Below are 25,330 nucleotides of genomic sequence, written 5' to 3'. Positions count from 1 at the left end.
AACTCTTGGGCTTAAGCAATTCTCTTGTCGAAGCCTCCCAAGTAGCTGCGACTACAGGCACCTGCCACATGCTGGCTATTTTGTTGTTGTTGTTGTTGCAGTTGTCATTGTTGTTTTAGCTGGCCTGGGCAGGGTTCAAACCTGCCAGACTCAGTGTATGTGGCTGGGGCCCTACCAACTGGGCTATGGTCACTGCCAGAAATAATAGTCTTTAAAAGTGTCAGAATTGTGAGAGAACTGAAAAAAGCCTTCTTCCATCTTTCCTGACTTTTTTTTACTATTTAAAACCCTTATTAACAGGTGCTTGAAGTTTATTGACATTTTTGAAAAAATCAAGTTGTAAACTTTTATTACAAAGGAAAAATGAAGTTTTTTTTTTTTTTTTGCAGTTTTGGCCAGGGCTAGTCTTGAATCTGCCACCCCTGATATCCTGATATATGGGGCTGGTACCCTATTCTTTGAGCCATAGGCGCCACTCTAAAAATGAAGTTCTTAAAAATCTCAACTTGAGGGCTTGGGAGCAGTGGCTCATGCCTGCAGTACTAGCACTCTGAGAGGCTGAGGCAGGTGGATCGCCTGACTTCAGGATTTCAAGGCCAGCCTGAGCAAGAATAAGAACCCAATCTCTAAAAATAGCCAGGTGTTGTGGCAGGTGCCTGTAATCCCAGCTACTGGGGAGGCTGAGGGAAGAGGATTGCCTGAGCCCAAGAGTTTGAGGTTGCTGTGAGCTGTGGTGCCACTGCAGTCTACTGAGGGTGACAAAGTGAGATTCTGTTTCAAAAATAAAAATAAAAATAAAAATAAATAAAATAAAAATCTCAACTTGACCAGATATGAAACAATTTGAAAACCTTTAAAGGGGTATTGAGAAAAACCAGGTTTTTGAAAAAAGACACGTTTGTTATTACCAAAAAAGACATCTTTAGGTAAAAATAATCAAAACCCCATGTGGCATAGATAATGCAGATAGTTCTAGTTATCTGGTCAATGGGCAAAAAGGCAGCACTTGAGGTCTTCAGCTCCAATCTTCTGTTCATTTCTTCTTGCTGGATGGCTACACGCGACGCTGGTGGAGGTGGTGAGCCAGCAATCACTCAGCCTGGGAGCTGACTGATTCTCAGCTGGGGCACGGGCTGCTTTGGTCTCTTTGCCATCTTGTGGTTTAGGGTTTTCTAGGAGTCTGCGTGGTAATTGCAGTTGCGAAGGTATTGAGGTGAGGTGGCTGCTGCCCGTGGGTCTCGTCTCCTTGGTTCTCTTCATCCTCCTCATGGCCATCCTGTCTGGCTGTCTGTGGCAAGGAGGCCCCTGCAGAATCATGGTTTATATCCCTGATTACATATTCTTATTGGTCTACCCTGTTCTCCTGCACCCTGGCTGTCAGCACCTCCATCACTTCTCCTACACAAGAGGTTAGAACACTGTGGTGGCTGCCAAGGGTCTACGCATGTAGTAAAGTTGGACCCACCACCTGCAGTTGGCGAGGTTGCTGGGTCTGGAGTGCTCTCCTATACCTGGACCTGGCCTTTGGGAGCTCTCCAATCCCTGGGCCTTCAGGAGCTCTCCCCTCCCTGGGCCTTCGGGAGCTCTCCCCTCCCTGGGCCTTCAGGGGCTCTCCCATCCCTGGGCCTTCAGGGGCTCTCCCATCCCTGGGCCTTCGGGAGCTCTCCCATCCCTGGGCCTTCAGGAGCACTCTCCCCTCCCTGGGCCTTCGGGAGCTCTACCATCCCTGGGCCTTCAGGAGCTCTCCCATCCCTGGGCCTTCGGGAGCTCTCCCCTCCCTAGGTCTTCGGGAGCTCTCCCCTCCCTACACCTTCGGGAGCTCTCCCTTCCCTGGGCCTTCAGGAGCTCTCTCCCATCCCTGGGCCTTCAGGGGCTCTCTCATCCCTAGGCCTTCAGGGGCTCTCCCATCCCTGGGCCTTTGGGAGCTCTCTCCTCACTGAACTTCGGGAGCTCTCTCCCATCCCTGGGCCTTCGGGAGCTCTTCCATCCCTGGGCCTTCAGGAGCACTCTCCCCTCCCTGGGGCTTTGGGAGTTCTCCCATCCCTGGGCCTTCAGGAGCACTCTCCCCTCCCTGGGGCTTTGGGAGTTCTCCCATCTCTGGGCCTTCAGGAGCACTCTCCCATGCCTGGGCCTTCGGGAGCTCTACCATCCCTGGGCTTTCGGGAGCTGTCCCATCCCTGGGACTTTGGGAGCTCTCCCATCCCTTGGCCTTCAGGATCTCTCCCATCCCTGGGCCTTCAAGAGCTCTCCCCTCCCTGGTCCTTCAGGAGCTCTCCCATCCCTGGGCCTTCAGGAGCATTCTCCTATGCCTGGGCCTTTAGGAGCTCTCCCATCCCTGGGCCTTTGGGAGTTCTCCCATCCCTGGGCCTTTGGGAGCTCTCTCCCATCCCTGGGCCTTTGGGAGTTCTCCCATCCCTGGGCCTTTGGGAGCTCTCTCCCATCCCTGGGCCTTCGGGAGCTCTCTTCCATCCCTGGGCCTTCAGGGGCTCTCCCATCCCTGGGCCTTCAGGGGCTCTCCCATCCCTGGGCCTTCCGGGGCTCTCCCATCCCTGGGCCTTTAGGAGCACTCTCCCCTCCCTGGGCCTTCAGGAGCTCTCCCATCCCTGGGCCTTTGGGAACTCTCTCCCATCCCTGGGCATTCAGAGGCTCTCCCATCCCTGGGCCTTCGGGAGCTCTCCCATCCCTGGGCCTTCAAGAGCTCTCCCCTCCCTGGTCCTTCAGGAGCTCTCCCATCCCTGGGCCTTCAGGAGCATTCTCCTATGCCTGGGCCTTTAGGAGCTCTCCCATCCCTGGGCCTTTGGGAGTTCTCCCATCCCTGGGCCTTTGGGAGCTCTCTCCCATCCCTGGGCCTTTGGGAGTTCTCCCATCCCTGGGCCTTTGGGAGCTCTCTCCCATCCCTGGGCCTTCGGGAGCTCTCTTCCATCCCTGGGCCTTCAGGGGCTCTCCCATCCCTGGGCCTTCCGGGGCTCTCCCATCCCTGGGCCTTTAGGAGCACTCTCCCCTCCCTGGGCCTTCAGGAGCTCTCCCATCCCTGGGCCTTCGGGAGCTCTCTCCCATCCCTGGGCCTTTGGGAGCTCTCCCATCCCTGGGCCTTCAGGAGCACTCTCCCCTCCCTGGGCCTTTGGGAGCATTCTCCTACGCCTGGGCCTCCAGGAGCTCTCCCATCCCTGGGCCTTTGGGAACTCTCTCCCATCCCTGGGCATTCAGAGGCTCTCCCATCCCTGGGCCTTCGGGAGCTCTCCTCTCCCTGGACCTGGCCTTCAGGAGCTCTCCCATCCCTGGACTTGGCCTTCAAGTGCTCTCCCATCCCTGGGCCTCCCATCATTGTTCTTCTCCCGGCCTTCACTATCCTGGTAATTCTGCCAGTAATTGTGTGCAGGGTCGCTGCCACAGGATAGAGCCTATGATGGTTATGGTCTGCTGGGCATTTACTGTCCTCGACTGGAATTCCCCCAGGGCCTATGACACTTGCTGCCTCTGTCCCCTTTTTCCCTCAACACCATGAAACCCCACGGTCTCTCTGTCCCCTACAGCGCGGAGGGACTTCCTGGGGTCACTCTTCCTATGGCAGCCTGGTGGACAGATGCGTCCTCCTCGGTGTCATTCCTGTTGATGAAACCACATCCGTTCCTTACATTGAACCATTTTACTGTTCCCAAAATCTTTGTTGGGATGACTTTCTTGTCCCCATCAGGCACCTCTGGTGTGCGGCCTCCTGGGCAGCTTCTCCCGGGGCAGCACTGAGGGCGGGGGCGGCTGCTTAGAGCGCTGTCTGGGGTCCGCCCTCTGCTCCTGCTACCGAACTAGCGAGACTCACAATTTTTTTTTGCAGTTTTTGGCCGGGGCTGGGTTCGAAACCACCACCTCCGGCATATGGAGCCGGTGCCCTACTCCTTTGAGCCACTGGCACTGCCCACATTTTTTTTTTTTAGCAGAAGACAAATCGGAGTGTTACACACTTTTCCACCACGTGGTGGCAGCATCGCGTCAGGAGATCTGCAGGTGCGGCCCCTGACACCCCCGGGCAGGCGCAGACTCCGCGGGCACCTGCGGCTTCTAGAGAGGAGGCAGCGCGAGGCCTAAGCACCGGCGCTCCCAACCCTGCCCTAACACCCCGCGCCATCGTTCCTTGAGAGATGCATGAAACACATACTGCACAAAGCACTGTGCCTTCCTCTCCCTTCTCTTTTTTTTTTTTTTTTGTAGAGACAGAGTCTCACTGTACCGCCCTCGGTAGAGTGCCGTGGCGTTACACGGCTCACAGCAACCTCTAACTCTTGGGCTTACGCGATTCTCTCGCCTCAGCCTCCCGAGTAGCTGGGACTACAGGCGCCCGCCACAACGCCCGGCTATTTTTTTGTTGCAGTTTGGCCGGGGCTGGGCTTGAACCTGCCACCCTCGGCATATGGGGCCGGCGCCCTGTTTTGCCCAGGCTGGCCTCAAACCGGGGCTCCAGCGAACCCTTCCTGAGAGCCTGGTCTTCAGCGCGCACCTGCCGCTGTCCTGGCTGCAAAAAATCGTGCTTTAGGGTTGAAAGGCAAGTGCCCTGAAGTTGATCAAGTAGGAAAAAATTATTACCTTTGATGTGTATTATTTCAGTACAAACTCTGGAAAAGTTTAATGAATATGTAAGGAGATGTAGCGATCACTTTATGTAAACTGGTGGTTCTAAAATTTGAGGTTCTATAAAATTGTTTTCCTTGTATTATTATAAGAGTAGTGGTAAATGGGAAATTTCAAAATGAGGAAGAAAACAAAACATATAATTCTACCATCCAGAAATGGATTAATCACTTTTTCCTTTCATGCGTAATATTTGAAAATTTTACTTCATTTTAAAATTCCACCTTGCTTTTGGGTAAGGGGGATTAAATGGATGCTTCAAGGAGCCGTGAATTTAAATACTGAAGTCTGGCCAGACGTGCCTGGGGTTTCCACTTAAGAGGTCCCTGTGTCATGAATTCTTTTGAAAACAGGAAAACTGTTCCAAGTTTATTTTCTAAAATGACATAGTTTTCACTTAAAAAAAAAATCTGTGTCTGTAATTTACCCATTTCCTACTCAGCCATGAGTCATTTAAACTATTATTTGTGTAGCGAGTTGCAGAGGGTAGGTGTGAATGTGAGCCCTGCCTCTGTCCCTGCCAAGGCTGTTACATGTGTCAGTAAAGTTTGCCTCTGATGAGGGTTAGGACTGTGGAACTTCCTAGCTCTGGCTGCAGGAAAATTCTATTTTTCTAACTATGCTCTGTGTTTCCAAAGCCCTTGGAAGTCTATAATGTTTGTTACTCAGGCTTCTCTAACTTTATTTCCCTAAATGTGTTTGCAGATTCAGGAATGTGAGTTCAAAGAACTGGTTCTAGGCTAAATTATTTATGAAAATGGTTCCATGGCTATGTATGTTTGAGAAATCCATTTATTTTCTGCCAGATTTCTCAGACCCTTTACTACATTAGTGTAAATTGTGAATTTTCCAGAATTTTTTTCTGACCAGAAAGCACACTTTTCATCCAGCATCTTATCCGTGGAATGCACTGCCCCAGGATACAAACTACTCTGGAATATATGACACGTAATAACACACAGTATCTATAAAATGTTCTGGAGGAACTATCTGAACTTTGACAAGCTGTTGCAATGTTATTGCCCCATAAAAGGTCATGAAATTTGATCTTCCCTGGGCTTTATCTGGTGGGAATTAGTTCTCTCTAGTGTTATTTTAAAGGCAATATTATAGAAAGAAAGAACATTCATGGTCTTATGAATATTAGTTCTTTATTGAGAATCAGAAATATTCTAAATTTACTAAATGTAGAGGTAGTTGTGGCCCTTCTGAATAAACTTTACAGTCTTAGACAACTTGTGCATTTTAATAATTTCTTAATTATAGCACAAAAGAATGTCAAAAGGAAAACTTGTAAAATCATGTATGAGACATTTATAAAGGTTGTGCAGCCGTCATATGCTAAACGTGGTTTGGGGGCTGTGAGCCCCACAGCACAGTGCCTGCTAATACCCTGGTACAATGATAAGTCTGCACCAAGCCCAGACTCATCCTTTAGATGCAGCATCATGAACATTTGGTGCCCTTTTTACTGGTCTGGCCATCATCATTTTCTCCTCTTTTTCCATCTAAAGTTATGAGGAAAATATAAGAGATCTGCCATAAAGTAAACACCAACCATATTGTTAACATATAGAATAATAACCAAGCTTCTCAATAAGCAACTTATCCTGGTGTAATAAGGTAATATGCTATGCTTATTTTTCCTGAATTTGCTAGGAAAAGATATTTCCAATCCAGCATCATATATTTTTACTTTCTAAACATAGAACTAATTCATACCATTTTAAGAAACAGACTGCAAATACAAATTTGCTTCTGGAACACAACACAACATTGATTTCTTAGAAAGATTTTCAAAAGCGTTGAGAAGAGGCTTTTAACATTTCTGAAACATCCAAGTTCAAGTATGAACGTGATAAATTAAGCACCAAAATCAACACTGACATTACCTGCAGGCACTTAACCGTTTTCCAAAATACTACCCACCATTCAGATCCATTCACATTGACATTTACCAAAATTTGAATATGTACATGAGAAAAAGCTATATTACTTTATGAAAGTTTCTCTAAATATTGTTAGATGATCGTTCTAGCTAACCATTGTTTCAGTTTTTAGGTCCATTCTGTTTATGTCTGAGGCAAAAGATTTGGTCTTTAATAAGGCCTATTATATTGCCTTCAAAATATTTACCAGACAGTGTCTTAACTATTCTCCCTCCACCCAGGCAAGCACCAAAAATGGCACCCACTATGTGGCAGATGCCACCACACTGTCCCTGATGGCCCAGGATCCCTGCTGAGTTGGACCTTCATGCTGCAGACAAGGAAACAGCATTCGATGGATTTGAACCCAGGGCTCCTGTCTTCTAATTACCATTTGAAAATTTTTATTACATTGGTTTCTCTATAAAAGGAATTACACCCAAACTTAGAGCCAGAGGAGCATGGCTGCTGTCTCAAAGGGGGCAGTAGAGAAGGCAATGGGCAGAGTCTGGGGCCCTGGTCTGACCAAGGTTGGAAGGCTATGGCTGGTTTCTCTGTGTCTTCTGATGACTTTAAGTTTGATTCTGATACAAAGGTCTGATTTCAAAAACATTATTTCAGTAAAAAATTTACATTCAGGCTCATGAACCAATTCAGGTTTTAGTTCATGTCCCTTCAAAAACTGCTATACAAAAGGGAAAGTTTGAACTCGGAATGCCCAGTTGGAAAATGATTTGGGGTATTGATGGCGAATCCAGTTCAGTTTGATACGCTTCCACCCGTGATACGCCAAAGTCATTTTCTGCAATATTATATTAATACATACTCTCCAGTATATAATACATTACTGATTATTTAAATAAAAGTGAGCAAATTATTTAGGTTATTACCAGATTTTATAAATGGTTTTAAAAAGACTACACATTCTGTTTATATGATGTTGAATAAACTTGGCACAGAAATGGCTTCTAAATGCCCACGTTTCTCCTCATCCCCTTGTGGTTCTTCTCAGGCACTTTTACCTGTAAAATCCCAGTATGGTTTTATTTCTAGATCCTCTGAACTTTCTTTTTTTTTTTTTTTTTGAACTTTTAATTTAATGTAAGAGCCAAGGCAATTCACTTCCCATGAGTGACACACGGTACTCACAAGACTGCCCACCAGAGTTGGCTACTGTTAAACTGTTTAACGAGTACCTCCCTTTAATCTTATACGTAAGAGAGAACTTGAAAACCATTAGTACTTCAAATTGAGTACTAATGGCAAAAATTTTGTTCTTGTATTTAAAAGAGGTATTCTATAGTGCTGTTAATAGGTAACTTGATGCATTTACCCCCAATCTTAGGATAAATTCAGGGTCTGCTAAAAGCAATGTATGTGGACTCTTTCTTGGTCATGTACATGTAAACACTCTGCTGTCAGCGTTACTAATGAGCTGCAGATTTCCCAAGCATAAGACCTTGTTTAATAAAATGACTCGGGCAGTGGGTCAGTGGGTAGGGCCTCAGCCCCATATACCAAGAGTGGTGGGTTCCAACCCGGCCCCGGCTGAACTGCACTAAAAAATAGCTGGGTGTTGTGGTGAGCACCTGTAGTCCCAGCTACTCGGGAGGCTGAGGCAAGAGAATTGCTTAATCCCAAGAGTTGGAGGTTGCTGTGAGCTGTGTGACGCCACGGCACTCTACTGAGGGCGATAAAGTGAAACTCTGTCTCTACAAAAAAAAAAAAATAATAATAATAATAAAATAAATAAAATGACTCAAAGCCTTAGACAGCCTCTAGCAGGGACCAGGATCAACAGACTTCTGGAACCACTTGTCCATTCATCTTTCCAGCACCCACTAGGTCTTGGGCTCTGAGGTCATACAAATGAATTTTTCACACAAATCAACAGATCTTGCACTGCATGGGAAGGCACGGGAGGTGGCAGAAGACCGCGGTACAGGAGGTAGCAGAGGACCGTGGTACAGGGCTGTAACCCGATGGCAGAGAAGAGATACACAGTTTCCTTTAGGGAGCAAAGGGCCTCTCGCTCCAGAAAGCCTGGAGGTGGAGAGAGAACTGAATGGACACGGTCAGCCAAGGCCTCCTGGTGGCGTTGATACCAGCACCAAGTTTTAAGAGGAGTAGGAAAGAAAATGTAGCGAATCGGGATCATACCTCAAAATAGCTCCCTTTTCTGGGGCTGGTGGAGGATGAACTTGAAGAGGAGAAGTCTGGGGACAAGAGACCAGGAAGCTGTGGTGGCAGCAGCACTGGGGGGACACCAGGGCCTGAGCTTCGCAGTGGGAGCAGCTGTGGGGAGGAGAGGGCAGAATCCATGGACAGTGAGAATCCACACCATCTCTGCTCACTCACTGAACATAAGGGAGGAAGGAGGAGGAGGAAGCGCTAAGGACGACCCCGATTTCTAGCTTGGTGGTTCCAGGAGCTGAGACGGAGCCCAGTGTAGGGGAAGGTGTGCTCCGCCACCGTGTGATGAGTCAGATGTGAGTCTGAGGCTACACCTGTGCAGGTCACCAGCTGACAGAGGACAGGGCACCCAGGTGCACAGAGGCAGAGAGGGAGACAGACTTGCTTAACTGGCCATCCTGTCCTATCAGGCCCACATTTTCTTTTCTTTTCTTTTTTTTCTGGAGACAGAGCCTCAGAGTCTCACTTTATCACCCTTAGTAGAGTGCTGTGGCATCATAGCTCACAGCAACCTCAAACTCTTGGGCTCAAGTGATTCTCTTGCCTCAGCCTCCCAAGTAGCTGGGACTATAGGCACCCACTCCAACGCCTGGCTATGTTTTAGAGACGAGGCCTCCCTCTGGCTCAGGCTGGTCTCAAACCCATGAGCTCAGGCAATTCACCCACCTTGGCCTCCCAGTATGCTAGGACAGGCTTGCATTTTCTTTCCTTTTTTTTTCTTTTTTTTAGACAGAGTCTAACTCTGTTGCCCTGGGTAGAGTGCCATGGTGTCGTAGCTCACAGCAACCTCAAACTGTTGGGCTCAAGTGACCCTACTGCCTCAGCCTCCTGAGTAGCTGGGACTACAGGCACCTGCCACAACACCAGGTAATTTTTCTATTTTTAGTAGACCAGCTCTTGCTCAGGCTGGTCTTGAACTCCTGAGCTCAAGCAATCCATCCATCCCAGAGTGCTAAGATTATAGGTGTGAGCCACTGTACCCAGCCAGGCCTGTGTTTTCTTGGGCCCTTGAGACATGGTTGCCTATTTTCTCTCATTAGAACATTTGCACCACTATTCCCAGTCCTGTGAAGATTTCTCCCTTTGCAGAGGAGTAATTATACATACATCTGTCCACATACAGCACTCATGGCAAGGTCTTGTACATAGGAGGAGATCGATAAATGGTCATCTTTATTGCTTATATTCATCTGGCTCTCTGGCTCTCTATATACAAACTTAGCTCATTTTTTTCTTGCAGGAACTTCTTTTTGATTCTCAAGTTTACCTTTTTACAGGTTATAAGCCTACTTCAGGATTAATGTAAGTGTGATAGGCGGTATTTTCTAGGTGGGTGCCTTCTGCTCATCTTCAAGACTGAATCATTCCAGGATCCAGAAACATCCATTTCTCTTCCCAGGGAATATTGTGGAGTGTGCCCCGCCGAGGTTCCCCTGGAGGGCTGCAGTAGCCTCACGTAGCTCGAGTAATACCTGATTTCAGGTGGGGACGGGAGGTTGAGTTTCACATTTTCCTTTATTTGAAAAATATGTGCAGAAGAGTCACTAAAAATAAGAACAAAGTAGGCTTTGTTTCCGCTGAGTGGCTTGGCAAATTTTTATATAGAGGAATCATTGGGCATGAAGGATTTGATACTGTGATAGAATCCAATCGCCCTTGGAATGGAAGTTGAATATCCTTTTTAAGAGCACTGAAGTTCTGGGATTTCTCTGGAATAATCACCTTTGTGAGGTATGGATCTTGTCCAGGAACTGTAACCTGAGCAGAAACAAGAAACAATTGTATGAGTGACTTCAGATGTTTTGTGGTGCCAAGTGTGCAAACACTGATAGCCACCGCTAAAACGCAAAGCTTGCGGCAATCTGCCAGGCCGCCTGGTCCTGCTCACGAGGTATCCAATGCCTGTTGATAGAGACCATTGTTGTTATTGCTGTTGCAAAGAATCACAAGATGAAATAAAGACAGAGAAAGGTTTGTTGTCTGGGGATGGAGGTCAGGACACTGATTCTCCCAGCATCCTTCTCATGGAGTGCAAAGGTAAAGAGTATGTGGTTTCCTTTTGTCCCATGTCTGTACTTAACAGACAACCAAGATACCAAGATAATTTGTAAATCCAATTGTTTCTGCAATTTACTCCATTTTGTTTGCTGTACAAGTCTATTGCTTCCTTCAAAAGCAGTGATTTTACCTGGTTTTGTTTACATGAGTCTGAATCTTCATCTAGATTTGTTTTCTTGGTGGAGGAAATAATCAGGGAAATGCTAAACTAACTTTAGACTAATTAGACAAACGCTAAACTAACTTTACATGACATCCATTGAGAAATGCTTTTTTGTTTTTTTAGAGACAGAGTTAGGTAGAGTGCTGTGGCATCATAGCTCACAGCAACCTCTAACTCTTGGGCTCAAGCGATCCTCTTGCCTCAGTTTTTCTATTTTTTGTAGAGACTGGGTCTCCCTCTTGCTCAGGCTTATGAGCTCAAGCAATCCACCTGCCTCAGCCTCCAAGATCTGATCTTGAGAAATGCTTTTATTATATATGGTGAAAGGAGAAGAATGAGAGAATAACATTTACAGAACTACTAACTGGCATGTGTTTGAGCTTTTCATTTCAGCTTCCAGAGTCTTTTCTTCGAATCTTGTTCCAGAACTAACACCTATGGTCAGCCCGCACTGTGGTGGTCTAATCAATAGGAAATGAACAATTCATGACCTGATTCTATAAAGGTGTGGCTTACTTATGGGATTGTATAAAAATAATGTAGATTTAGTACATGGAAAACCCTTTCTCCCCCCTAGAATGAAAATATTACAGTAAATGGGAGAAAAATACAGAGCTTTTTTAGGCAAAGGTTCACAGTGAGTTGAGATTATTTCAAGTTCTAGCCACCTTCTCAGTAGGAGTGGAAACTCCCAAGAGGATTTGCAGTTGCCAAGCTCCATCAGCAGGCAGTGCCGAGGTGAGAGATGAAATAATGAAATGCTAAGCCTGTACCGTGGAAGAGATGACTGCTTTCTCCCAGGAGGGGCTCTGCACAGAACCACCACCATGGCGGCTTCAGTGCCACTGAGAAAAGCAGCAGATTACTGAATCTCTCAGAGGAAGTCTCATCAAAGAGAAAGAAGCACAATTTGGCTCAAATTAGTTCATGTCCCCTTCTCATAGGCTAAAATGGCTCAGAAATGGGCATTAAAATGGACTTAAAAACTCAAATTTTTATTTGCATTGATTAAAAACGGGACCACAAAATATGTCTATCAATTGTTTAATAAAGTGGTAAAATTTGTGAATCAAAATCACTTATAATGAACTCTAAGGAACTTGTCCTAATCTATTTTTATAGTAGAGATTATGTTTTATGGAATGAGTGTTAAATGGTATTTCATGAAGATGGGAAGTATTTTTGCTACATTGCCCAATTACTCTCATTATTAATAAGGTCACATTTTTATTTATTTATTTATTTTTGAGACAGAGTCTCACTGTGTTGCCCTGGGTAGAGTGCTGTGGCATCATAGCTCACAGCAACCTTAAGCCCAACCTCTTGGGCTTAAGCAATTCTCTTGCCTCAGTATCCCAAGTAGCTGGGACTACAGGCGCCCACCACAACGTCCGGCTATTTTTTGGTTGTACTTGTCATTGTCGTTTGGCAGGCCCAGGCTGGATTTGAACTTGCCAACTCGGGTGTATGTGGCTGGCATCCTCGCTGCTGAGCTACAGGCACTGAGCCAAGGTCACATTTTTAAATCATAAAGATATCACAAGAAATAGGATATAGCTATTTAAAAAAAATAAGCTGGGAAAAAACATGGGTTTCTGTGGTTTGTTCCAATCATTCCAACCTCCCCCAGCCCCTGCCTATTGCAGTTCTGATGCTAACCTTTCATTCCATCTGAATGTATCTATTTGGGGCCTTCTAGATTTATTTTAGATTCCTTCTGGGTAAGTATTGTGAGTTCTGTTTTATATATATATTCCATCACCACTATCCTAATGATGAAGTTCTATAACATTTTGATAACAGTAACTAGTGTTAATACTTACATTTATTACATAGGACCCAGGTAAGAGAAGGAGATAATACTCTCCAAATCTGTTGGTTCTATAGGGGCAGATATGTTTTCTGTCTTGGATTTCTACAATTACATTGGGCAGTGGATTTCCACTGTGATCAAAAACTTGACCTTTTACACCTGTAAGATGAAAAGAAAATTAAATATAAATACCACATTTAATGGCATACAAAAAAATTCTTGTAAATATTTTTTATAAAGTCCAATATTTATTAGCTGTTTTGAGTTAATAAAGTGTTAGAGAAGGGAAAGTAAACTTAGTTCTGATGTAACTTAAAACAGAGTCCAGCCACTCATCTGATTTATAACTGAAATTTGTTTGTTGTTGAATATTCCACTAATAACATACATCATCAAAGTTGGAGAACATAGATGATAATTTAAGATCTGTTCCTGTCATTTCTGTGTTGCTTACTCAGTCACCAAACTGCACCGTGACATTACCATGGGCAGATTCCATGTCAATGTATTAATTTACAACAAGGTACTTACCTATGCGAGGGACTACATGGGAAGCAAAACTATAATCTCAAGGTTGCTTGGAAGCTGGGGGCTAACTGACTGGTCACAGCAGCCACAGTCCCTCAACGCCCCCGTGTGATCCATGCTCTGCGCTAAGCGCTCAGTGAGCATCTTCTCATCCAGTCCTCACATCAACTCCATGTTATCCATTGCTGTCATGCTCTAACAGATGAGAAAACTAAGGCTCTGATCACTAAAATAGCCTTCCCAAGTTCACGCCACCGAGGAAGCAGCACCGCCGGCTACAAACTCTCGATGGAGGTCTCCTCAGCCCACATGGAGCCCATCACACCACATACTGGCTCTAAACTTCAGAGATACAATTTCTTAAAGCATTTGTATTTTAAAACTCTCATTTTAAATGCTACATTTCACATTCCAGTCTGTTTTCTCCAGTGACAAAGGTGAAGCTAATGGCATAAATGAGAAGGAAGAGTCTGGAATAGACAACCTTGAGTCATCCCTGCAGAGTTAACACTCAGTGACCTTGAGCCATCCCTGCGGAGTTAACACACAGTGACCTTGAGCCATCCCTGCGACCTTGAGCTGTCCCTGCAGAGTTAACACTCAGTGACCTTGAACCATCCCTGCGGAGTTAACACTCAGTGACCTTGAGCAGTCCCTGCAGAGTTAACACTCAGTGACCTTGAGTTGTCCCTGCAGAGTTAACACTCAGTGACCCTGAGCTATCTCTGCATCAGTGACCTTGAGCCATCACTGCAGAGTTAAAGCTCGGTGACCTTGAGCTGTCCCTGCAGAGTTAACACTCAGTGACCTTGAACCATCCCTGCGGAGTTAACATTCAGTGACCGTGAGCCGTCCCTGCAGAGTTAACACTCAGTGACCTTGAGCTGTTCCTGCAGAGTTAACACTCAGTGACCTTGAGCTGTTCCTGCAGAGTTAACACGCAGTGATGATTTGTTGGGTCATAAAAATACGAGGCACACGTTTGTCTCCCCCAGAAAAGGTTAGAAAGAAAAATAAAAGTTTGATATTTAGCAAGATAGAATAATCTTTATCTTGAACAATAAGGAAATTTCGATCTGACGTAAGTTGCCTTTTACTTTCTTACCTAATGCCTGACTCTGCAATTTTTTTTTCTCCAGAAAAGCAAGTTTTAAATGCCACATTTCCTTTTCACTTTCTCAAAACAACTATGTAAACCTCTATTATCATATAATTTGTTCTTCTTTGTCTTCTCTTAAAAAAAAAAAAGTTCCATTCCCACCGTTTAGTGTGTTTCCTTCTGGTCTTTCCGTGGTGCCCGACCCTGAACTACTGGTAAGAACTCTGTGACCTGACTACATGTTTACTCACCGGGTTTCAGTGGCTTATTTTTGAAGAGCTATTTACACTGTGCCCTTCCTAGGGGGGTCCTTTGGTGAATTAGATAAACATAGAATGTACCAACTGTCATAGCTCAGTGTGACAGAAAGAACCCACTTAGGTCCCAATTTGAGTCACAGCGCCCCCATCACTAAACATTCCCAAGCCTCAATTTCATCACCTATAAAATGGGGATAATGTGTGCCATCTTCCTGGATGGTTGTGAAGATTAAACGCAAGTAACACAAAACAGAAGGATCAACAAATATTAATCCTTTTTTTCTTTCCTCTGTAGGAAGGTGACGCCACGTTCTCGGGGTATCCAGGCAAACGAGGAGTGGGGGTTGAGGGACCCTGGCCAGGCCCCCACCTCAAAATGTGTTCCCTTTCAGATCCATATTTTGCTCTAAATCACCTTATCTAGAGATTCATTCTTTGAGGTTGAAGAAATAGTTTATGATAAAAGGAAACCCTAGTTAAAAAAGAAAAAAAAAAGACTATGTGAGGGAAAAGAAAGATTGGTTATATAAGTTTGGAGTTGAGACAGAGATATTAGATAAGTTTCTGGAATCTCCATTAATTCTCGTTCCACAAAAGCAGGAATATATGAAGGAAGAAGCCAGGCAGACGCTTTCCCTCCCCATGGCTCTGAGCTTGTCACAGTTTTCCCATCACTTAGAAAAGCCGTACACTTGTGGAGGAAAACCTGTGGTTGCTGGTGTGTCTGCTGGCATCTTTTGTATTTTTCATCAGTCTCTTAAAAACCAAATTAAACAAAACCAAACACATAAAAAATAAAGCAAAAGTTTCTTTAAAATTGATACATCACCCTGTGACATCTAAGATAATGTTGAAATGGAATTCAGGGTCCTAGGGATGAGTGGTTGGCAGATGGCATCAAAGTAAACAAAGTCACGGTGCCTTATAAAAAAGTAGCAAATTTCTTCTTGGCTAGAAGTGGTTAAACTTTAACAGGACAGACTTAATTTTTTTTTTTTTTTGACAGTGGCGTGAACAGGGAGTGTGGCTGGCCTTAGGTACCTACATTTCTTCAGGTTGTAGAAGCTTGGGGCGTATCACTCTGTACTGAGCGTACATAGATCCTGCTTCAAAGTGGAATTTCTATTCAAAGGAAAACCCCTCTCACCAGCCAAAGGAAAGCCTCCTTTAGCTTATATATGTCTTTACAATATTTTGCTCACATACCACCAAACCTTTTCCTTAGAGGGAAATAATTGTTTTACCAGAAAATATGAATTACCTCTACGTGCTGACGTTGAAACACTGAAAAGAGACCAGTAGACCCCAAGAGATGGAGGAAGGGGAGGAGGGAGGGAGAGAGAGAGAGAGAGAGAGAATGAACAAAACAATTAAAAAATTTTCAGATAATACACCCAGGGAAAAGACATAAAACATGAGACTTAAAGTCTGCAACCACGTCTGGATGGGGGCATAAATGCAAAGGCTCTTTCCCCCTGGAAATGTATCAGAGGTTCATGGTGAAGAGTCACTGCCAGGAAGGAACTAGACTGCCAAGTCCAAGCAGGCGGCTTCCGGGGCTCAGCAAACAGCAGATCTACTCAGGCCCAGGGTGGTCAGGTTGTGCTGATGGGTGCTGCGAGCCATTCCCAGACCCCTCAGCTCAGACTTGCTTCAAGGAGTGCAGGGGACAGACAGGGCAGCAGAGCAGGGAACATGCAGGTCCCTGGGGTCCAGACTTGCCCCCCTGTGCTGCCTGGGCCTTCATGTCTGCAGACACCGTCATCCCAGCCCAAGCCAAGTAAATCCTCCTCTAAGCAGGACCACATGGCCCCAAGTGGCCCTAGTTTAAATAGAGGCCCAGAGTGAGTTGTTTTTTAAATTTTATTTTATTTTTTTCCTGCATCTTAATGCATAGTGTACAATGAGTTCTAATTGAAAGAATCACCCATTGGCGCCTTAGCCAGGCTAGTGAGTGATTACTCCCAACTTTCAGTTCATTAAACTGAGGTTCGAAGAACTAATTGCTCAAGATTCAAAAATGGCCGGATGACTAAACAGCATGGGCTCTACCCAGAACCCTGACCTCTTGGCCAGGCCCTTCCATGAAAGCAAAAGGTCTTTCCTTCCTGGACAATGTAGATCAGAGACGTCCAGATGGGTCAACATCTCAGAGACTCAGGCATCCTCACAGGTGGAGGAGCTGAACCAGCGAATACAGTGCATTTCCTAAGGCTGGGTGCCATGGCTCACGCCTGTGATCCAGCACTTTGGCAGGCTCAGGCAGGAGGATCACCTGAGGCCAGAAGTTTGAGACTGGCTTGTCTCTACAAAATATTAACCCATTAGCTGGGCCTGGTGGTGTGTGAGTGTAGTACCAGCTACCTGGGGGGCTGAGGTGGGAGGATTGCTTGACCCCAGGAGTTGGAGACTGCAGTGAGCTGGGATCACCCCACTGCACTCTAGACTGGGCAACAGAGTGAGATTTTGTCTCTAAAAGAATAAAAATCTAATCATTTTGTTAAGCTATATCAATACCAATAAAGGGCTATTTGCTTTCAGTGTCCACAAGCAAAAGTATTATTGGTTCCTTATTAGGTACTAATGGGAAAAGAACCTTGCTATTAAGTAATCATAACCTCACTGCATCATTATTTTGAAATACAATTCCATTATTAAACCATATCCTTGCCTTTGTCTTAAACCACAAGGAGGCAGGGCTGATGTGCCTGTGTGTGTGTTTAGGTTGAGTGGTTTGCATCCGACTACAGAGACAAGGCAAATACTCTTCGTGGACCCTAGTGTGAATGGGCTTGTAAGCCTCCAGGTTAATACTAATAATAGTTAAGCTGCAGGTCATCTGCTACTTGTCAGTTCACTACACCGGCAAGTCTTCTGTCACCACGGTGCCCCAAAGCCCACCTCAATTTAGGGCTTGCAAATAATCGTAACTAACTGCCAGACTGAACTTCTGAAAACTGTCATGCAGTTACATAGAGAAGATATTATGTTGCACTCCCATACTGATACTGATGAAGGATGAATTCCAGAAAAGCAGGGGCAGAGGGACACAGAACAGGACTTTCAGGTGGGAGCAGCCCGGGAAGGCGGCGCGTGTACCGAGCCTCATGAGGAAAGTCTAATGGAGCCTGAGATGCCAGATGGAGACCAAGAGGAGGCAAAGTCAAGTCCCAAGACACCCGGGGGCGGAGCAGCCCCCAAACAGGCTTGGAAGTGTCATCAAGATGCCAGGGAAAAAGAAACTGATATTTAAAAACAGGGCTATCTTGGGTGGCACCTGTGGCTCAAAGGAGTAGGGTGCTGGCCCCATATGCTGGAGATGGCAGGTTCAAACCCAGCCCTGGCCAAAACAAACAAACAAACAAACAAAAGAAAACAAAACAGGGCTTGGGCCACATTGAAAGAAGAAAAGTTGTCTTGGGGCCACACATTAAACACACAAACAGTAACAAAAGCTGATCAGCAAAATAAAGGTCTGTGCATAATTTTTGTGATATCTGCCACCACAAATAAGCAAAAAAGTCCTCACATAATAATCCTAATTATGCAGCAGTCTGTTCAGAGAGTCTTTTAAGATTGTTGAGCAGGTCCAAAGTTTGTCATCACTTATATAGAAAATGTACATATTTAGAAAATAAAATGTCTGTTTTGGATTTTTTTTTTTGTTGTTAGAAAGGTGAAAGAAAAGTGGGCAACAAAATAGTGGAGCATGTGATACTATATTTGAGAAACTAACGCATCAATATCTGGTTTGACGGAAGTACCTACAATTTTCAGTGCGTTCTCAGATATTTTGGTTCTAATTTTACTCTTAACATCTTTCATTTTTGAGAATAGTTGCTCGAAAGTATAGGCACTGCCAAAAGCTATGACATGAATAAAGCAAGACTGTGAAGTGAGGGGTATTTGTCTCTGGGAAGACAGGACCTATGTATAAAAGTCCAGTAAAGAGACAGGATCAAATTTTTCTTTAAGTTGAATGTCAGATCGCAGCTCTACACATTCCATTTGAAAACTGGCAGGTAACATACTTCTGTCCACTAAAACTGGAGCCACAAATGCACCAAAATATTGATTATTTTTCCAGAAATCTTGAAATCGGCTTTCAAATTCTTGTATCAAATCAAAAAGCAAGGCTGCATATTTCTCACTGTTCACATGGCTGTGTTTAGCCAATGTGTTGAAATGCATAAAATTGTTTGCCTTAATTTGACCTGCAATTTGGAAAACTGTCATGGTTTGAAACATTGAATCGATAAGTTGGTTTTCACCTTGAAGATGCATGTTTAATGCATTTAAATGGGCAGTTAAATCCACTAAAAATGCTAACTGTGTAAGACAGTTTTCATTGTCAAGATCTGGCATAGGTTTGGCTTTTGATATCAGGAACAACTTGATAACATGTCACAAATCATAAAATGTTTTAACATCCGGCCTCAACGCAGCCGTCTCACTTCTGAAGTCAGCATCTATACTCCTCAGGAATTCCCGGAATTGGAGAAGATTTAATCCTTTGGCCCTTATGAAATTCATAGTCTTGATGACAATTTGCAAGACCTTATCCATTTTTAGAGTTTTTGTGCATGAATTTCTTTTTTTTTTTGAGACAGAGTCTCACTGTATCGCCCTTGGTAGAGTGCGGTGGCATCACAGTTCACAGCAACCTCAAACTCTTGGGCTTAAGTGATTCTCTTGCCTCAGCCTCCCAAGTAGCTGGGACTACAGGCACCTGCCACAATGCCCACAACTATATTTTTGTTGCAATTGTCATAGTTTAGGAGCCCCAGGCTGGGTTTGAACCTGCCAGCCTCGGTGTATATGGCTGGCGTCCTACCCACTGAGCTAAGGGTGGCGCCTATAAATTTTTCTTGATGTTCCATATAATGATACTTCATCAAATGTGAGTTTGGGGTGGCAATTGTGTCACCTTCTATTAATTTTACAAGACATTCTCTCTTACCTACTGTCATGGGGGCACCATCAGTAACTATACCAGAAAGGTTGACAGGGGACAATGAAAATCACTTTAATGTGTTTTTTACTGCTTTGTATAAATTTCTTGATTTAGTTCTGTCTTTTAGTGGCACCACAGAAGCCATTTCCTCGGTGACATTATACTCACCATCAACACCTCTAATAAAAATGGCAAGTTGAGCCTATTTGTAGCACCGTAGTGCTGTCATCCATCGCCAAAGCATAAAATTTAAAATTAGCAGCTTTACTCTCTAAACTTCTAATAGATTTTCCAATTTCTTCAGTTTTTCTGGCTGTAGTCTGGTGAGACAAACCGATTTTAGAAATATCTGCCTTTTTTTAGGGCAAATTATATCTGCCATGCTTTCCATACATTGCTTAGTAAATTTGCCATCAGTAAATGGTTTTTATTTTTTGTTATTAAATATGCTGCCACATAACTAGCGTTTATAATGGAATCCATCTGAGTTGTAACTTTCTCAAAAATTTTTTGAGAACACAGACGTTTTTTCAGTTCTGCTACTTTGTCCTTAGGACAGTCCCCACATGCACTGAATTTGGCAGCAGGCTTGTGCCTATGAAGCCTTTTCAAATGATAGTCTTTGAGGACTTGCACAACGTCCCCTCACATTAAGCAGAAGGCTCTACTATTTGCCTTGACAAAAAAGTAGTCATGTCTCCACTTTTTATTGCATAATCCTTCTTTATCTGTAATTTTTCTTTTTGGGGGTTCTGTTTTCTTTTGAGATGTTGTTAAAAGCCATGCTGGGATTTACAATAATTATAATAGATATTTACTTTTATTATGAAAACTTGACAGGAGAATAGAAAGCCGGGTTTAGGCTCTTCCACATTCTGGCTGCAGATGCGGGGCGAGGCGGAGGCTGACTGACAGCGTGGTGGGTGACGTGTGAGGCACCGCTGGGGTGCGGAAGGGCCTCATAATCAAGTAAGAACGCTCACCTGACTGCTCCATGCCATTAAACACCTAAGGCTGCACTGGTAGGTTGTAATATTGTTGATAATCAATGTCTCACCGAGTCACCCCAGCACACGTACCGTCTGATGGCGCCAATGCGACTGTCTGTGCCTGGAAGCCACACACACATATGAATAGTGAGAGCTACTTTACGTGATGTTGTGACACAACATTGTCATGTACAGAGTTCATGCTCAAGAACCGTGCAATTGAGTTCCACCAAAAAACTCATCATGCTTTAAGTAAGTTTATGATTTTGTGTTGGGTTACATGCTGCCAGCAGATTGTGGGTTAGACATCCCTGTTTTAAAACATTCCCTATCAACCTAGTCCATGAATGACACAGCCTCGTGAGTTTACCAATAATTTTGCATCCTTCTGTTTAGGTGGGGGATGGAGGCAAGAAGGAGGGCAGAGGCCTCTGAGGAGCCAAGGGAGGGTCCCAGTTATCTCTGTGAAATTCAGTCCTGGCCCTGTGGGCCCTCTCATCCTTTTCACCACCTTTTTAGCAAATGGAGGGCTTTGGTTTGAATCATGAAGAAAATTCCAGCCATGATGCTGTTCTGCGCCAGGCCCACACAGGGAATGTCTTAAGCCAGTGGTTCTCAACCTGTGGATTGTGTCACCTTTGGACGGTATTAAAGGTTTGTGGCATTAGGAAGTTTGAGAACCACTGGTCTTAAGTGTATATGTGTGCACACACATGCACACACACGTGCACACACAGCCTCTACTTTGGGTCAGTGTGGCAGAATGACGATGAGGCCAATGCTTGATGAGTTTCTCCCTCCCAGCCTCCCTGAATGCTGCCGCCCAGAGCCCTGCACACCCGCCCAGGGACACGGGCTGCCTGGCACGTGTGGCCTGCACAAGTGCATTGGCAACTCAAGTGCTGTGTCTGACTTGTGCAGGGCTCCTTAGCACAGCCTGGGCCGGTGGCACCTGGAAGATGCTGACATTCAACACCTCTGGGCCCTGCGGTGACAGTGCTGAGAGCTATATGTGACACTCTTTTGCCACATTTAATTTGTCCGTCTGTGATAAGGGCTGGGCAGCCTTCAGAAAACAGGCTGAGAAGATTCCTAGTGCCAGGAGACTGGGCAGAGTTCAAAGGTGTGAGAGGTGAAGGTAGTAGCATTAGGTTACCGCCTCATTTGGAAAAAGTCCAGACCTCCCAGAGTCCTGGATACCATGGGAAGTGACAAGCAAACAAGGTTTTTTTCTAAACAGGAGATGATGTAACAGACCAGAGCATCCCGTTTTCCCAATCTTTTGCCAGATTTCCAAATCACTGAACATGTAAAATCAGGCATACTCTGGCTTTTTACATCCCCGTGTAAAGCAGCACACACTGAGCTTTCTCTTCCGCCCACAGATGGCGTTTCTCACGCCCTGCAGACAGTGAGGCCTTAACCCTGTGCTGGACTGAACCTGAGGCTGCACAGAGAACCTAACAGAGGCCCAGAGCGCTGCTCAGACACTGCATTTTAAGTTGGTGAGGACTTTACAGACCTAGGTGAGCCTGCTTCATGTATTCAATCAGCGAGGCCTTGTTACTATTCCAGAAGGATTGAAGCTTCTCCTTACGAGGGTATTTGCAGCATGACAGCTCCAACGTGATTTCAAAACACTGGCCCCAGACATAGTTGAAATCTTGCATTCCACCTAGACACAAGCACATTTAATGTTGGTTAAAGTCTGAAAGTGAAGTGGGGCCAAAGGTCACATGCCTTGGGAATGGGCAATCGGACAGTCCCAGGGACGGTGCATGTTGACAGGAAGAGACAAAGCTAACACACCAGTGAGCAAAGCCAGGGCCTGACACTTCCCACCCAGTGAGCCCAGCAGCCCCGAAGGTTCCATATAGACCACTGATGGAGCTGACTCGGGCTCAGCTGTGTGGCAGGGTTAATCATGGAAAACGTTTTTTTTTTTTTTTTTTTTTTTTGGTGATACGTTGTATGTTTCAATTAATAGCATCTTGGATTTGATGAAATTTGTTAACTTTTAAGGTTTCTGACAGATTTTAATTTGTTGCACTTAATATTTGCCCAAGAAAATATGTTTTCTCAATTTCATCAGGGTATTTGGGAAATAGTGAAGGAGAAAACATTTTAAATGCTAAGAAAATGGTCAAATTATATTAAAATATTATTTAACTATCAAGTATCATCTATGTAAGCCCGGATTCCCGGAAGAACCTCCCTGTCCCATTCCCTTTACTTCCTGTACAGGTTTTGTGTTTCTCTCTGACCTTATTTCACAAAAAAAAAAAAAAAAAAAAGGAAAAGGAAGAGAGAAAACTAAGCAAAGCCTGTGGCCAGATCAATATGTCTCAGGTAGGAAGAACTTGAGTGGCAGAACAGGCGTGCACACAGATCCCTAGCAAAACAGAGCCAGGACTGAGAATGCTGAGGGTGGAGAGTGTGTGTGGTTCTGGAAGGCCAGCCCGGCCTGGCCAGCAAAACATCCAGGCTGGGCAGACACTTTGCTCTGGGCTCCTCAGGGCAGTGAGAAGAGGATGAAGCTCACACATGGGTAGACATGGAACAATTCCTAGCAGCACCCGTTCCTAGTTGAATCCTAGCTGGACTTGTCTCTAACATTATGGACAGTGAACAGACAGCTCTGCCACCGGGCAGGAGGGGTCCTGTCCTAGCTACGTAGAGTGGAGAGCAGGGTCTATGCTGCAGTCCTAAAGCGTGGGTCGGGACAATGTCCTGGACAGCACAGGGAGGTCTGAGGTGCTGTGATATCCAGCTGTGTGGCTGCCTGTGCTTGCTACACCGTTGGAGAACCGGCAGGGAGCTGCCCAGCACAGCTGTACCAGCTTGGTAAGATCTCTCAACAGACTGTGCATTCAAGTGGCGACTGGGGACTGGGAAGTAGCCTGCAGAAAGGCGGCCCACAGCAAGGCCAGGCTACCCAGCGTGGAAGGGAATGCTTTCCATGGGCAACGGAAATCCAGTTCCAGCCCACGGTCCTCCCTCTGCCTTTCCAGCCTGGCTGCCTCCTGCCCCTGGGCGTCTGTTTATACCACGTAGTTATTCCTTCTTTCTGGTGAGAACTTCCCTCCTTCTGTTCCTCACCTGGCAGTCTCCACCCTCCCTTATCTGGCCATTCTATCCCAACGGTGGGAACCTGGGAACCAACCTACCATCCCGCCTGAAGAGCTCTTCTGTTCAGTCTGCAGGATGACTTAAATTCATGACATTTCACACACAATCCAGCTTCTTTTACAAACCGGAAGACCTGACAGTACGCCCCGTCACCCCCCAATAGTAATCAGCAGGGTCTAGGCAGCTGCTCTCCCTGTAGGTGGGACGGAGCATTAACTTTCTCCGAGGTCTTCATTGCTGCCTGTTACATTTAGACTCTATAGCCCTATAGTATGCTGTACCTCTCCTAAATCTGTTTATATTCTAATTACATGTCTGTCCCTTTACAGTCACTCGCCACATAATGTTTCCATCAACGACAGACTGTGTGTGTGAAGGTGGTCGGATCGACAGGCTGTGTGCCACCTGCCAGGTGTGCGGCAAAGGACGCTCTGATGTTCATACAGTCACACAATCACCTAACACTGCGTTTCTCAGAATATATCCCCGCTGATAAAGCAGCACATAGCTGTATGTATTTGCACGTCTTTCTCCCGTTAAACTTGGGGATAAGGTTTTTGCCTCGTTCCTGGCACACTCTGGCTCAGAGGCAGATCTGAAGAGCATTTGAATGAAGGAAGGGGACTCTTGGCAGGGAGTGCCACCTCTTCACATCTCCCAACTCTCTGTCACCTTCACTGCGGCTGTGCAATTAGCCGATAGACGCACAGTGTAGAGACTGCATCGTGCCCGAGCATCTTTTGACAACTACTCAGCAGAGACCAGCTGGCACCTCCGGGTGAAGGCAGTAAGGAGAATGGAAGGAAGGGAGAGAAACTCACCTTGGAGTGGATACCAAGAGTATCCATTTGTCACACCATTAGGAAAGTTCATTTTGTTTTTACACTGATCTCCTTTCTTCATGTTGCTATTTCTGGACGAGTAGGTATGTGCGAGATATTGAAAAACATCGTCGTCAGGAGTCAGGCTTCGGGAGTATAATGCCCCTGTGGCTGTATTGGAGAAACAAGCCAAGACCTTTCAGAGGACGGCAGAGTCAGAGGAAACATGAGCAGCACATCAGCAAACACATGACTGTGTGTCTCCTTGAGATGCTCTGCCCCCTTGCACCAGCGCGTCCTCCTCAGTGGAGATTTTACAGAACGAGTCAGAAACAGTAGAACATGCTTTATCCAAAATGCTTGGGACCAGAAATGTTTCAGACGTGGGAATGTCTTCCCTCAGATTTTGGAATATTTGCATTATACTTACTGAATGGTCCAACAAGCATTTCCTTTGAGTATAATGTCAGTGCTCAAAAAGTTTTGGATTTTGAAGCATTTCAAATTTCAGATTTTCAGCTTAGGGATATTCAACTTGCATATATTCAAACTCCTCCTAAATCAGCTTAAAAATTAAATATCCTCTTAGTCGCTCTTGCTAATTTCTGGGTTGGTAAACTTTCCTTAGGTACTGAAGGGATTACATGAAGCCACTGTAGTATTCTAAGCCCTTGGTACTTACATCCCACAGAGTTTAGGAAACCATTAATTATTGTCATGTAATTAGTAAAGAAAGGTAAGTTGTTCTAGTTTTATTATCTTTTGGCCATGT

At 45.2% G+C, this 25,330-nt stretch overlaps 1 protein-coding gene across 3 annotated transcripts in view; it reads right to left on the bottom strand.

Annotated features, from left to right (window-relative positions):
- Positions 1-5,784: 5,784 nt before the first annotated feature.
- The window catches only part of CPM (carboxypeptidase M), a 105,100-nt gene continuing 85,554 nt past the window's right edge, over positions 5,785-25,330 (bottom strand). The window contains exons 6-10 of one of the 3 annotated variants that reach the window (XM_053585414.1): positions 24,559-24,729; positions 22,131-22,283; positions 12,789-12,937; positions 10,467-10,502; positions 5,785-8,846 (exon numbers count right to left, since the gene is read on the bottom strand). In XM_053585414.1, coding sequence (XP_053441389.1) covers positions 8,706-8,846; positions 10,467-10,502; positions 12,789-12,937; positions 22,131-22,283; positions 24,559-24,729 — 650 coding nt within the window. In that variant the 3' untranslated portion in view covers positions 5,785-8,705. Of the gene's footprint in view, positions 8,847-10,240; positions 10,503-12,788; positions 12,938-22,130; positions 22,284-24,558; positions 24,730-25,330 lie in introns of those variants that run through there. The other 2 variants (XM_053585413.1, XM_053585415.1) reach the window with 2 other exon arrangements.

The sequence above is a fragment of the Nycticebus coucang genome, chromosome 3, assembly GCF_027406575.1.
Source record: "Nycticebus coucang isolate mNycCou1 chromosome 3, mNycCou1.pri, whole genome shotgun sequence".
NCBI lineage: Eukaryota > Metazoa > Chordata > Mammalia > Primates > Lorisidae > Nycticebus > Nycticebus coucang.
Note: the sequence above shows the minus strand (reverse complement) of the source record. Positions and strands in the feature narration are given on the sequence as shown.